Source organism: Anopheles aquasalis, chromosome 2, assembly GCF_943734665.1.
Source record: "Anopheles aquasalis chromosome 2, idAnoAquaMG_Q_19, whole genome shotgun sequence".
NCBI lineage: Eukaryota > Metazoa > Arthropoda > Insecta > Diptera > Culicidae > Anopheles > Anopheles aquasalis.
The window spans coordinates 68,690,647-68,703,146 of record NC_064877.1 but is presented as its reverse complement, the minus strand read 5'-3'; the positions used below and the strand labels follow the sequence as shown (position 1 = coordinate 68,703,146).

Sequence of the window (12,500 nt, the reverse complement as noted above, 5' to 3'; positions counted from 1 at the left end):
TGAATGCAAAACGCGAACTCTCAGTGCTGGGAGCTCCCTCTCGCTTTACTTTGTGCGTTGGTCTATGCTGCTTGGCTAGTGATCGGTACCAAGTACCAGGCCGCCCCGACGTGTCCAGACACGCCAGAAAAGATAGAGAAAGAGGGTGCACGTTACGTAGTGTTAGCAAACCATAGCAATCATCTCCAAGAACACAAACTACATTTATAATATCACCGCCACCCAGCACACAATATTTTTAAATCTTGGATCCTGGGTTCTGGAATTTTATCTGCCACACAAGCCAGATAGATAGACGACGTCGTTTTATCGTCGTTATATCGCGCATAGGGTTGGGTCCCGTTCGGCGTGCTTTGCAGCATGTAGCCGTTAACGAGACCCATAGAGACCGTAAAGTAACACAGTTGTTGAGTACACCATCACCACTATTACTACTATCATTAGTACTACTGCTGCTGCTGCTATCACCACAAGTACTACTAATCTTCCTATCGCCACGCATAGACAAACCCAAAAAAATGATGAAAGGATTAAAGCGGAGGAAGGACGTAGGTGACCATCCCGCGGGAGTATGTTGAATATTTTTTTACCTAGAATGCATGAGACAAGCACAGGAAGAACCCATGGCCATGGGATGAAGCACTCATTTTTTTGCATAATAAAAAAACAGGGTGGAAAGGAAAGCTAGAATAAGTTATAGAAGGAGCAGAAGCATTACGATCCAGTAGCCTATTTGCTTTCTTACACGCTTAGCGACTAAGTTTAGTACGAAAACCTCCCCCCGGCTTATGTATGTGCGTTTATGGGAGTCCACCGTGGCACGGATCGTTCCCGGAATGAAACCCGGAGCCACGGGGTGGACAAAATACGATAACAAAATGCAGGGAAAACGCCAGCGGGAACACACCATACCATATGGTTTAGAATTGGTTTCTGTTCCCCTTTCTATCAATATGTTTTCTATTTTACGAGAACTAAAGAGAAGTGATTCACCTTTCTCTATCCTATATATCTCTCTCACTCTGACAGTGCGCTTTAATGAATTTAGATGAAAAGAGAGGTAGAGGGAGCCGGCTTCTTAAATTTCTTGTTTATTTATTTGCGGAGTGATGTGGAGGAAGCAGAACCCGTTCGAGATAATCCTACAGTAAACGCAAAATGCTAAAAGAAAATACCAAAAAACAAACAAAAAAATAAAACAATAAACAAATCACTCAAAAACGACACAAGGGAACGAGACGAGAAAAGGCGGGATGCGATTGTTGGACTGCAGAGTTAGCAAAGGGACGCGGTGGCAGTGAGTTAACGAAAGAGAACGAGAAAGCGTAAAAATCGAAAAGTGGATAATAGATCTAAACAATGAATATTAACACGATGCTCTCGGTTATTGCCGGTTGAACGGTTGTTAACACCGTACCGTAGCAACCTTTGCATAACAACATCCGAAAATCGAACGAGAATATCCGGCGCGCCGTCAGGAGAACACATATTGAAGAGAAAGTGTTCTGATAAAGAAGTAAGATTATTTTGTAATTGATTTTTTCTCGCCGTATTATTTAACGTAATTGGTTTTTATTTCGCTTTCATTAACTGAAGTCCATTAGGATATGCAGTTTTGTTCGTTATTTCTTTAACAAAATTTATTTCTATTAACTCTGTTTTTTCGCTTAATCGTCCTTCATCTTGTAATACTAATCTGTTGCTATTGTCATTGCATTTAACCTGCTCTTAACTCGCATTGCATAGTTATTTGATTGATTTCATGTTGATAGTTTCTCGATTAAACCATTAATCTCTTACATTAACACGATTACCTGGTGTATGAGTTCTAGCACTCAATCTACGTTAAGTGACATGTTTAGTTTAGAATTCGATTCCGACCTGCAATACCTGCAACTATAAGGCCCATTCTCAAAAGTCCGTCTCAGGACTCATCGGTCGCCGTACGGCGGCATTGCGTGTTCGAAGTGCATCGAAACGTTGCGATGAATTCTGACTATCCGGAGAGCTTGGCACATCCACCGCTCCTACACTCCGTTGGCTAATGTAATCCCTTATCCCGGCGTTACTGGTGGGACCATTAGGAGTTAAGTAAGACCGCGGAGCTTGCAGGCGATCATTATCTTCTTCGGTATCGCTCTGTCCCCGAGGAAGACTGGTGGCTGAGCGGAAATCAAGCTGTTCATCGATATCACTGGAATCCTCCCGTCTCGGTAGCTGCCGTACGACCTGGGCATAATTGGCGGACACCCTGGCAAGCGGTGAAACGGATCGTGCTGGATAGGAAGGCTGTGTGCTCTGGATTGTTTCCACTTGCTGCAGCGGTACATCGTCAGCGATGAGTGTAGCCGATTGAACGATCGTATCCGACACGGTGGACCGATCAATCGTATCCGCGGTACCACCATTCAGCGGTACCAGCTCAGTTTGAGTATGTGTCCGCGCTGGGGCCATAAAGCGACGCATCTCGACGGGTCTACAACAACGGGTATGTGAGTATGAAACTATTTGCAATGAATCTTAAATTTAGCTCCCCACCAGCACTCCTTACCGATACGCATCATCCGGATCGTCACCATACAGTGTCATGTCGCTGACAAAGTAGAACACAATCATCTCGAAGATGAGCCCAATGATGATGAAGGCCGCCGTTATCATGTTGAGGATGTTACCAAAGGTTGGAGTTTCGTGCAGGAAGCACTGCCTTTCATCGCTCGACCAAAACTGGCACGTGTGCGCTGGTGAAAAGGAAGTAAACGGGATTGAAACGTTAAACTGATCCAGCGTAATCATCAGTGGCTCATCGGTACACTTACTTGCCACCACCTGATAAATCACCATCCCAGGCAGATACACGACCAGCCCGACCAACGTCAACTCGACGGCCAAAGCCATCGCCTTATCCTGGCGCAGTACCGATCGTAATGTGATGATCACCTTACCAACCAGTCCGGACGCTAGCAGCATCGTCACGATCACGGTCAGCACCTGGAACACGATCCAGTGCTGCTGACAGTCCCCAATCCCGCAAGCCCCTTCCGTCGCCAGCTCACCCGGTGAAACGATATCGAGATCGACACCGCAAGTGCAGTTGCGGTAGGTGACGACATTGTTGATCTCTTCCCGATCCTGGCAACCGGCGTGACATGGCGAGAAGTACGTAAACCGGCTATCCTGTGGGCAGACCGGTGTGAAGGGGATGTTTTCGGCACAAACGCAGTTCGAGGCACAGAACGGTTTGATCAGCTTTCGACCCCGGTATGCCCCCGCAATCTGTTCCTCTTCGCAAGAGATGAATATGAATGCTGGAAAGTAGAATGTTAGGTCAGGTGCAAGTTTTCAGAGGGGGATCGGATCGCATAGAATGTTGAATCGGTTGGCTAAGCTACCTATGAACAGTCCAACGGACAGTATTCCTACAAAGATGTTCCATCCGGCCAGTTTCCTGTAGCAGCAAGCAGAGAGTAGACGAGATTATTTAATTGAATTCATTCGACGACAGATCGATCTTTCTTAATCTCACAATCAGTCCACCGCAACATCTGAGGCGCCCGACGGCGATCTCCATGATTGATTGGGGAGACAGTTGTGCCCATTTCTTTGTTCCCCTTTTCATATGACACCCTTTCCCCGTGTTGCTCAATTGGTTTTGCATCGAAGAAATTGTAAATTAAATAATTAAAATGCGCAGAACCGCCCCGCAGCTCGATCTTGTTGTTGAGGGCAAGTCTACCACCAGCTGCGCGCGCAAACAACATCGTTGTACATGACGCAATTTGTGTTTAGACCGCAGTGCGCATTATGTAAGGGCAAGCGTGTTACTAGCCTCTCGCCTCGTGGCACAACAGGCAGGGAGTTAATCATTGGAGTTGCATTAGATCCAGTTTGCTAGCCTCAAGTAGATCAACAGCTTCAGGTTGATGGTAGAAACTCGATCCTATTGATTGACTTTTGCTTTCATTACAGATGCTACCGATGACCCTTACTAGCTTTTTCTCACAGCTCCGCCGAGAGAACAAGCACTGTATTAAATGTAAAATTACCAAGTTACAACCTAGCTATCAAGCGGTGCAAACCAAATCGCTTGCAACGACGCAACATGCACTGATGCTGCACGACGATCACGTACGGTTACGAGCAGGTTTGGTTCAGGTGGTCACTTCGCAGTACATTACCTTGCCGAAGGGTTGACTTTCGCAATTACGAGTGCCGCCACGACGACGGTCAGGGCGACCACCGGAGGCTTCAGCAGGTTGGTGATGAGCCGCGAAGTCCACTCATCGTTAATGCCGTCAGCGTTCGACGTGGGCAGGAAGAAGCGGGACTGCAAATAGGACTGCTCGTGTGAATGGAAGTTAACCAAGCCAGTTTGAATGAAAACCAGCGCCAGCACGTTGCACACCAGTATCTTGTTCGAGAACACTCGTTTCAGCGTCGCCCAGAGGGTAATGTCCGCGAGCCACTTGTCCGGTAGGGTGGTGAGTGACTGGGCGCTATTACTCGTGGCCGTCTCGATAATATCGTCGGCCGCCTGGCGCACCATCGTCGCAAGCAGTCGCTTTGGGAAGAGCGAAATCGCAAAACCAGCCAGAAACGTGATCGGCGCAAGGATGGTCCATCCAAGCCACCAGCTAAGCTCGGTTGCACCGACAATCAAACCGACGGCCAGTCCCAACTGCGTGCCCCAGATACGTGCACCGATGGCACAACCTGCAAGGAGAGGAACCATTCGATCGGTTGGGAGCATGACGGAACGATTGCGAATGCTAAATACTCACCAATCAAACCCGGGCTGTGATGCTCGCGAACATTGTCGTCCAGATAGCTGATACCGAGGGAGTAGATGGCCACATTCGATATGCCAATCAGAAGCTGAGCGATGAACATGAGCACGAGTGTCGTAATGGCGTACGGTTGATCCGTCACCAGCTTTGCTGACTCCTCCAAGCGGCAGAGTTTATCCATTTGTGGCGCCTCGATGGTACTGTTCTCATCAGAACTGGACACGGAACAGGGAGTGGTCAATCAACGGTAGCCTCACATCATCTCTACCCCCTCATTCGATCGACTACTTACTTGTGCGTTAGGGTCGGTATGATCAGCACGATGAGCGTAACGGCCTGTAGCATGAAAATGCCCCCGAGCCAGGATATGCGGTGCAGTCGGTTGCCCCAGTAACTGACCAGCAGTGCAAACACACCCTGGGCAATGCCGGCCGTCACCAGCAACCAATCGAGCACGATCGGATCAAAGCTTAGCTCGATGGCGGCCTGGTGTGCTGCTAGCCGGAAGTAACCCTCGATACCGCCGCTCACGAACGTTACGATCGAGAGGGCGACAATGAACATGGTCGAGGTACCCATCCGCAAGCAGCCGGGGCCATTGCAGCAGGAGCATGCCGTCACACCGCAATCGATGGAATCTGTACGGAACGGAAACGGAAGGCCACTACCCGTGTATTAGGGAATGCTCTACTTCAGTAGTACAAGCGAACGCGCCAGCCGAGTTTACTATCACGAGGCGTAACTGACGGAGTGGTGATAAGGTGCTATCTGGGGTGAGTAATCGCTTTCAGCAGAACCCACACCTTACACGCAATCCACGCACACGTACCTTGCTCAATGTTACTGGCGCGAGCTTCGATGCGCGGTTGCGACTCCTCGTTCGCTCTCATCAAGGATGCTGGTCGAATCATGGTTCTCTTGTCGGGGTGGGTTGGTCTACCGTCACGTTATCCCTCCATCCGGGGGTGCTCGAAAAAAACAATGCACAGAACAGGAAGAACACCAGGAACACACCCAATGTGGTTAAAACTACGATACGCGCGTACACTCTCGCTCACCAATGCCGATGTCTTACTAACGCAAAGTGTCAGGTGTAAAAGTATGTGAAGTCACAGTGCTATCTGCGCCCTTGCGCCCGTCGTTATCTTATCTTATCAAAAAATGCTGTGCCTTAATTTTTGAGCAGTACAGGGTGTCCCTGTGCGTCGAGGGCAGTTTATTTGAAAATATTTTGCAAACCGGACTGTCCTACCGGAGATTCTTCATCGAATGAACGGAACATCCATGCTACTAGATGCATAGTCACGTGTTGTCACTTTACAATGTTACAAAATGGAAATTAATATGCCTACAATGTTCAGCTTCTTTAGAAAAGCATCCATTCAAAATTCTTTGTTCAAATTTCGATTCATTTTACTTATTGAAGCTTCTTAAGATTCTTTGTCCTAAAAACAGGGTTTTGGGGGATTTCATTTGATATTCTATCGTTTCAGAATACACCAGTCCATGGATTGCATAGCAGGAGAGATATATCAAACCAGCGGATGCACAGGAATCTAAAGTATGTAAGTTTCTCTTTGTTATAGCTCTAATTGCTTGTTGTATTCTATTTTTTGTTATTATTAAATTCGGTGAACATTTTTATAAAAACCTAACTGAAATCCACAAACCAAGGATGACTGTAGAGATCATTTTCTGTATAACGTCGTCGTTTACTAAATCTGATTAAACCTAGTACATCGTCCCTTCCTGTCTCAATCGCTGTTCGCTTCCGATAGCGATTAGATAAAATTAGCGAGAATTTTGGGTGACGTCGACATCCGGAAGAGATTACCAAGCGAATTCCATACACCATTCACACACTCGCGCATTAGCACAGCCCCCAATAATCCTGTTGCAGCACAGTTTTTATCACTGAATCTGCACTCCACGGCTCGTAATTATCGATGGGTACACACGTTCGCAGGCCGCATCTCCACCTCTTTTGCACAACCTCCCTCACCTCTAGTGACAATCCAAAGGTGCCAAAGCTGCTGCTGCTGCTGCTGCTGCTGCTGCGTACACAGATCGCGCGACACGTTCCTCAGTAGCGACCGTTACGCTTCGCGGGCCCCATCATCCGGGCGATCAGCGCACAGGCTCGCCAGTTTAGAAACGCATACCGCAACGTGAACACGTTCCCGAGCAAGCGTGTTCACTCCAGGTTTCCGTGGAGTGGAGCTTCAGACGACCTCAGCCTTCTATGATAAGTTGTTCAGCAGCTTTCGCGCAGCGGGCTGTCTGGACGAAATCCACATCCAAGTGCTCCATCAGAGAAGAAGCTCGCTGCAAGGAGTTTGTGCCCTGATGGGAGGGATGCTGACCATGGAATGTGCTCTGTGAAGATCGTGCGTGAACGTTCCAGTGATCTATGTATGCCAATTCGCACATTATCACAAAATCCCCGGTGGTGTTCGGAGCGCGAAAAGTGTGCTAATCGAGAAAACGTTCAAACCGTCGGGTGTGCTCGAAGGTTCCACCACCAACACACGACCAGCATCGGTGGAACGCCATTTAATGAAAATGTTTTAAATCAAATTTGTGCGCCGCGCGGGAAGAGGGATCATGCTCTACCTCGGGTTGTGGGATGGGATTTGATGATCGAATTACCGTCGTGCGAATCATCGTGACCTGTGCAGCTATTGTCGTTGCCGTTGTCGCCATCGTTATGCCACACTTCCTGCCCGTTGTTCGCGTTGATCTCTCTCCCACTCTCTCTCCGGTGGCCACTCCAGCATCACCGCCACTGCTGACCGACGGCGATGGACGTCAGCGAATCGTCGTCTCTCGACAGACGAGAGCGGCTGATGTGCTGTTGATGTTATTATGATAATAGTGTGAAATTACTGTCGTCCATCTTCTTTTTTTTCGTTTTCATTTCATGGCTACCGGGTTGGCAACCATTTGCACATCATTGTTCGCCGCCGTGTGCGTCCCACGTGTAGCAGCATTGAACCGGCTTATCAGACCGTAGCGTGACCGGTGTGCAGAATGTAATTCTATCGGATCGGAGCCGTTTTGCAAAGTGGCACACATAGCGACGAGAATGGTGACAATGGGGAGCGCCATCCATCGAACATACTCATTGTTTACGCGGTGGTGGTGGGGCAAGGTTGTGCGGCTCGAGAACCCCCGCCAAGGTAGAACATTAATGATGGTGTCCAAAAAACAGTGATGCAAAAAATTGTTTTCCATCTTTCGGGCGGGCACCCTGCATGATAGATAGACGAAGTTGTTGTTGATGTTGATCGTTCTGTGACCTTCGGATGGTGCTGATCGTCACCCACCTGTGCGTTGCGTCGCCCCCCCAGCGATCACGCACGATACTGAATCTTCAAAAACCGTTGGCGACGAACGTTCTGGTCACTCGGTGGTGGATCTGCTGCCCGTAAAAATGGCAATTCACTCGCAATCACGGGCATCATTAGTCACCAAGCGTGATCAGGCACAAAAATTTGCTTAGCCATTTTGGCATCGCCACTGCAAAAGCCCCGTTACCGGACAATTGGAACTAATTGTTGGTACACTGTGGTGGTTCGCCTTCCAACACCCCAAAAAACCACTCCGATGGCTTCGAGTCCGCGTGTGTGATGTTGTCATCGCACGTTCTCGATTTTTCGCCACAAAAAAGGTCATACTTGGGTGGATAGTGTCTAGGTGCGCACTAGTCAGTGCTGACATAGAAAAATCCGAAAACCGGTTGCGCGGTACGCCCAACCCATCGCTGTTATGCGCAAGCGATTGATTTGGAACGAAAATCGGACGTAGTTTCGTAGAACAAACTCTGGCTTGAAAGTGTCTAGACTTTCGGTGCGCAGGATAGCTTTTTGGTATGCTACTTCCAAAAACTACAAAATACCTTAAAGAAGTGAAGAAGTGATAACTACTTTGTTCAATATTTGTCCAGCTAAATGACGTACAATGTATGTATCTGGGCATGTTCTATCTTAGCTTGCTTGCGATTCAATAGAGCTGTGGAAGGCCTTTCCGCCCGATGGATTTATGGTGAAAAGGGTTCCTTCTTTGCCATCCTGCGATCATTAAACACAGATGTTTATGATGACCTCAGCAGGCACAGCCTTTGACGAATGTGTTTCGCCATGGCAACGGTATGACCTGGATCGATGAAGGTACCTGGGTGGTGAGCCTTGCTTGGATCACGCTTGGGGGTTCGATTGCGCCGTCGATGAGCGAAGTGTGGATGCAATGTCGTCGTTTGCTGTCGCTTTTGGCCTTAACACTAATGATCTCAAGTGGTAGTCCAAGTACCATTTTCTATCGTGTTTGTTTTAGGTTTTGTTAGGTATTTTTTACGTTAAAATAAGCAGTAAATTTTAACCAATTCGCTTAAATTATGGAGCAAAATAACAGATTTTGCATTGAAATAAAATACCACAAAATTGCTATTTATGGCACAACCTGTTTGTTGGACAGCTGTGTTGCATAAAATAACTGGTTTTTGCCACTGACCCCATCAACTGGGCATGCCTCTCACCTTGGCTGATGATGATTGATGCTCTCAATTGTTCCTCAAAAACGGACATTGGCTGCTGACATGCAAGATCTATGTTTATGATTTGCTAAGGATGTTTAATACAGTCCGACCTGAATGTCCTTTGAATGCATAAATTTAAGTGCAGTTCTAACCATTTAAGCTCGATGGTTTAGTTGGTTTAGTAGGTTTTAGTAAAGATACTATGAATTATTGATGAATAATCTTTATGCATCAATAGTGATTCTACGGCCGGTTGGACCTCCTAAAACCAGTTTGTCCAGCGAAGGCCCAATATGTTAACGATAACGATTGCCTACTAAAGACAATAATAATTCAAATTACAATCCATAATACACAATCCAAATTACAACAAGAGGACAGCTACTGACAAGTATAAATCCGAACTACTTGATCAAGAAAAAGAAGAAAGAATTGTAATTTTCAAAAATGTCCAATGTTACCAACAGGTGGTTCATTCTGAATAGATTATTACTCACTTTCGTGTTACCGAATAAGAAATCGAATCCGTTTCGCCTAATAATCTGCAGACCTCTCTACCCTTCCCTTAGTGATAGGCGGTACAACTTGTCCCACGAGCAATCGTTATCACGACCGTAGGCAATGTTTTTTTTTCAAATTTACAACTGTTATGCTTCTGTTCCCCGTTCGCCCACATCAGCCTGATGCCGTTATCTACCTGCTTCCTGCTACTATCGCACGTTCGATGCGTACCACGTCACGGCACACACAGAGATTAGCACATGAATAAGGAATCGTTCCTATCAGATCGGGAACAGCCTGGGCATAGTGGCAGGATAGCAAACAATCGACGACGACGACGACAACAACATCGCATCCCGTTATCACGTTAACCTGTCACACTTCCTTTCTTTCTTCTGTCCATGTCCTTTCGGTTGGACTTTACCGAAAAAAAAACAAATGGCCTCCTCCTTATGGCGCCACACCAATCATACCCATCGGGCTCAAAATATCATTGTCTCATGGCAAGGGTCGGGAACAAAAGTGTCTACTCACCTTCCGCCACACACGGTCGGTCACCCACGAAAAAGAATTCTGTGGCGTACGATAAGGGGGATATGATTGTGGAGGACTATCTGCTCCGCTCCGGCAGGCAGGGTGGACTACCCGATAAGTGACGTGATTATCGGGCCTTTCAACCTGCTGCCTGGTAGCAAAAGACAAACGAGGGGCGGTCCTCAATATCGTTCAATCGGCACGGAGATCGCGCTCCAATCGGGCGTGCTTGCCAACCCGTTACAGGGTGAAGGGTCAGTGGTTGTGGTGCTGGTGGCACCACGGTGCGATCGGTTCTAGTTTGACAAGCTCCTTTACATCTCCAGATCCTTGCGGTAGTGTCCAGTGGCAGTGGATGCGCCATGATAAGTGACAGTGACTTCCGGGACTCGCGCAACGAAATCGCATTCAGCAGGTGTAACCGGCTGGTGTGCTTGTGATAATAGTGTGCCAGTGTTGAAATCCTGACCATCGTGATCGTGGTGATTAAAGTTCCAAATTCCGGTGCACACAAGTGTTCAGTGAGAAAACAGTCGCGAACCCCCTCCCCTAAACCAACATGGCCTCCGATGTGCGCTGTGGTCTCTCGTGCTGGCATCCGCGCTGGCTACAGCGGTTCGCTACGCCACGATCCTTTATCATGGTGTACGGATTCCTTGGCACGGTGCAAGCAATGGCGTACATCTACTTCGTCATCACGCTCACAACGTTGGAAAAGCGATTCAAGATTCCTTCCTCAACAACGGGTAAGTGGGTAGCTGGGGGACGACAGGTGGGGTCCTGATGTCCGCACACGAGGACCAGGAAGTGGTTGGTTGTAGGGAAAGGTCTCGAGCACCTCCCGAGAGGCCCGAAATGCAAAAGATTAGATTGCATCGGCGTGCGGTACGGTGCGAAACAGGTGATTGGTGCTAACGCGCTACGCTATCGGTCCGCGACCGGCCTCGCACCTTATCACACACGCCTCTGCCCCCACACCAACCCATCAATTCGTCTAGACTTGCTCTCCGCTTCCACTGCTCCTCGTGAACTCGAGACGCTAGTGTCCGAGTGGCCGAGCGGGATTAGTGGCGCTTCGTGACACCCCCGCGGTTCGACCTTGATGTTTTATGTGGTGCAATTAAAAAACTGATAAAAAAGGAAAGTTCCAAATCATGCGCGACAGAGTAGTATCTGGTCGGCGGTGTACTAATCCAAGCTGGATGGATGGTGTATTGATCGAACGCTTGCAATCCATCGGATGAGTTGAAATGCGATTTCATTAGCAACGGTGTAGAGAAGTGATACATCGTTGCAATTCGATTGTTCGTGTTACTTGGAACGTAGCTAATCAATAACCTGTTCCCAGCTAAATGCCCTGGAGGAGGGGTGGCACACGTCGTAGATATCGATCGAGAATCTAACGGTAACGTGCTCCTATAGCATAATGGCAAATACTGCAGGTTACCTCCTTGTTCACATCGTTATCAAAATCAAAATTGTCGTCATTATGCACCGGCAAACACTTGCAATATACACGCATTAGTATCGCCATTCTACTACGAACTAAGATCCTTGAAATCGGAGAAGGCTTGGAGATGGAGAAAAAATAGAATCAATTCTGTTGTAATTTTGCATTGAATTTAGAGGAATTCCGAGGCAAACTAGTGGCTAAACAGGTGCTACTTCGCTACTGTTTCTGAATTTCCTTGCGTACCGTTCTCTACGAATGTAGCGCAGCAGGGCCCAATCAATTTCATGTCAATAGGACAGTTTAGTAAAATCCCAGTAGCCACAGCGTGGTGTTTCAACATTTTCTAACCCCTTTTTCCACACTCCATCGCACGGCCAGGCATCATTCTCAGCGGGAACGAAATATCGCAGATTCTCCTGTCGCTCATCCTCTCGTACGTCGGTGGTCACCGGAACCGTCCCCGGTGGATCGCCTGGGGCGTTGTGTTCTGTGCCCTCTCCTGTTTCATCCTGGCGCTCCCACACTTCATCTATGGACCGGGGGAAGATGCGTTGCGGCTCACGAAAGAGTACCTGCAGGATCGGGCGGAGGATGAGGCCAATATACGGTTACACCAGAACGTCACGATGCTGGTAAAAAGCTCGAACCGGCTGTGCATGGCAGAGTCGACGGAGAAGGAGTGCCTCGATACGAT

The 12,500-nt window shown here is 47.9% G+C and overlaps 3 protein-coding genes across 6 annotated transcripts in view; 2 read left to right on the top strand and 1 right to left on the bottom strand.

The window, feature by feature from the left end:
• The window catches only part of LOC126572746 (protein bunched, class 2/F/G isoform), a 47,990-nt gene extending 46,620 nt beyond the window's left edge, over positions 1–1,370 (top strand). For both annotated transcript variants that reach the window (XM_050232336.1, XM_050232335.1), the window contains exon 5: positions 1–1,370. This exon is cut by the window's left edge and continues 2,782 nt beyond it. The gene's annotated coding sequence lies outside the window, so the exon portion shown is untranslated.
• Positions 1,371–1,533: 163 nt separating this feature from the next.
• Positions 1,534–5,853, bottom strand: LOC126572638 (solute carrier organic anion transporter family member 1C1). The gene is made up of 8 exons (XM_050232107.1): positions 5,614–5,853; positions 5,077–5,422; positions 4,779–4,999; positions 4,176–4,710; positions 3,390–3,445; positions 2,817–3,305; positions 2,552–2,738; positions 1,534–2,476 (listed from the first exon to the last, which is right to left on the bottom strand). Exons 1-8 carry the CDS (start codon positions 5,693–5,695, stop codon positions 1,912–1,914), a joined length of 2,481 nt encoding a protein of 826 aa, XP_050088064.1. The 5' UTR covers positions 5,696–5,853; the 3' UTR covers positions 1,534–1,911.
• Positions 5,854–7,037: 1,184 nt separating this feature from the next.
• The window catches only part of LOC126572637 (solute carrier organic anion transporter family member 74D-like), a 7,991-nt gene continuing 2,528 nt past the window's right edge, over positions 7,038–12,500 (top strand). The window contains exons 1-3 of one of the 3 annotated variants that reach the window (XM_050232104.1): positions 7,038–7,171; positions 10,680–11,099; positions 12,185–12,500. The exon at positions 12,185–12,500 is cut by the window's right edge and continues 182 nt beyond it. In XM_050232104.1, coding sequence (XP_050088061.1) covers positions 10,913–11,099; positions 12,185–12,500 — 503 coding nt within the window. In that variant the 5' untranslated portion in view covers positions 7,038–7,171; positions 10,680–10,912. Of the gene's footprint in view, positions 7,197–10,564; positions 10,608–10,679; positions 11,100–12,184 lie in introns of those variants that run through there. The other 2 variants (XM_050232103.1, XM_050232106.1) reach the window with 2 other exon arrangements.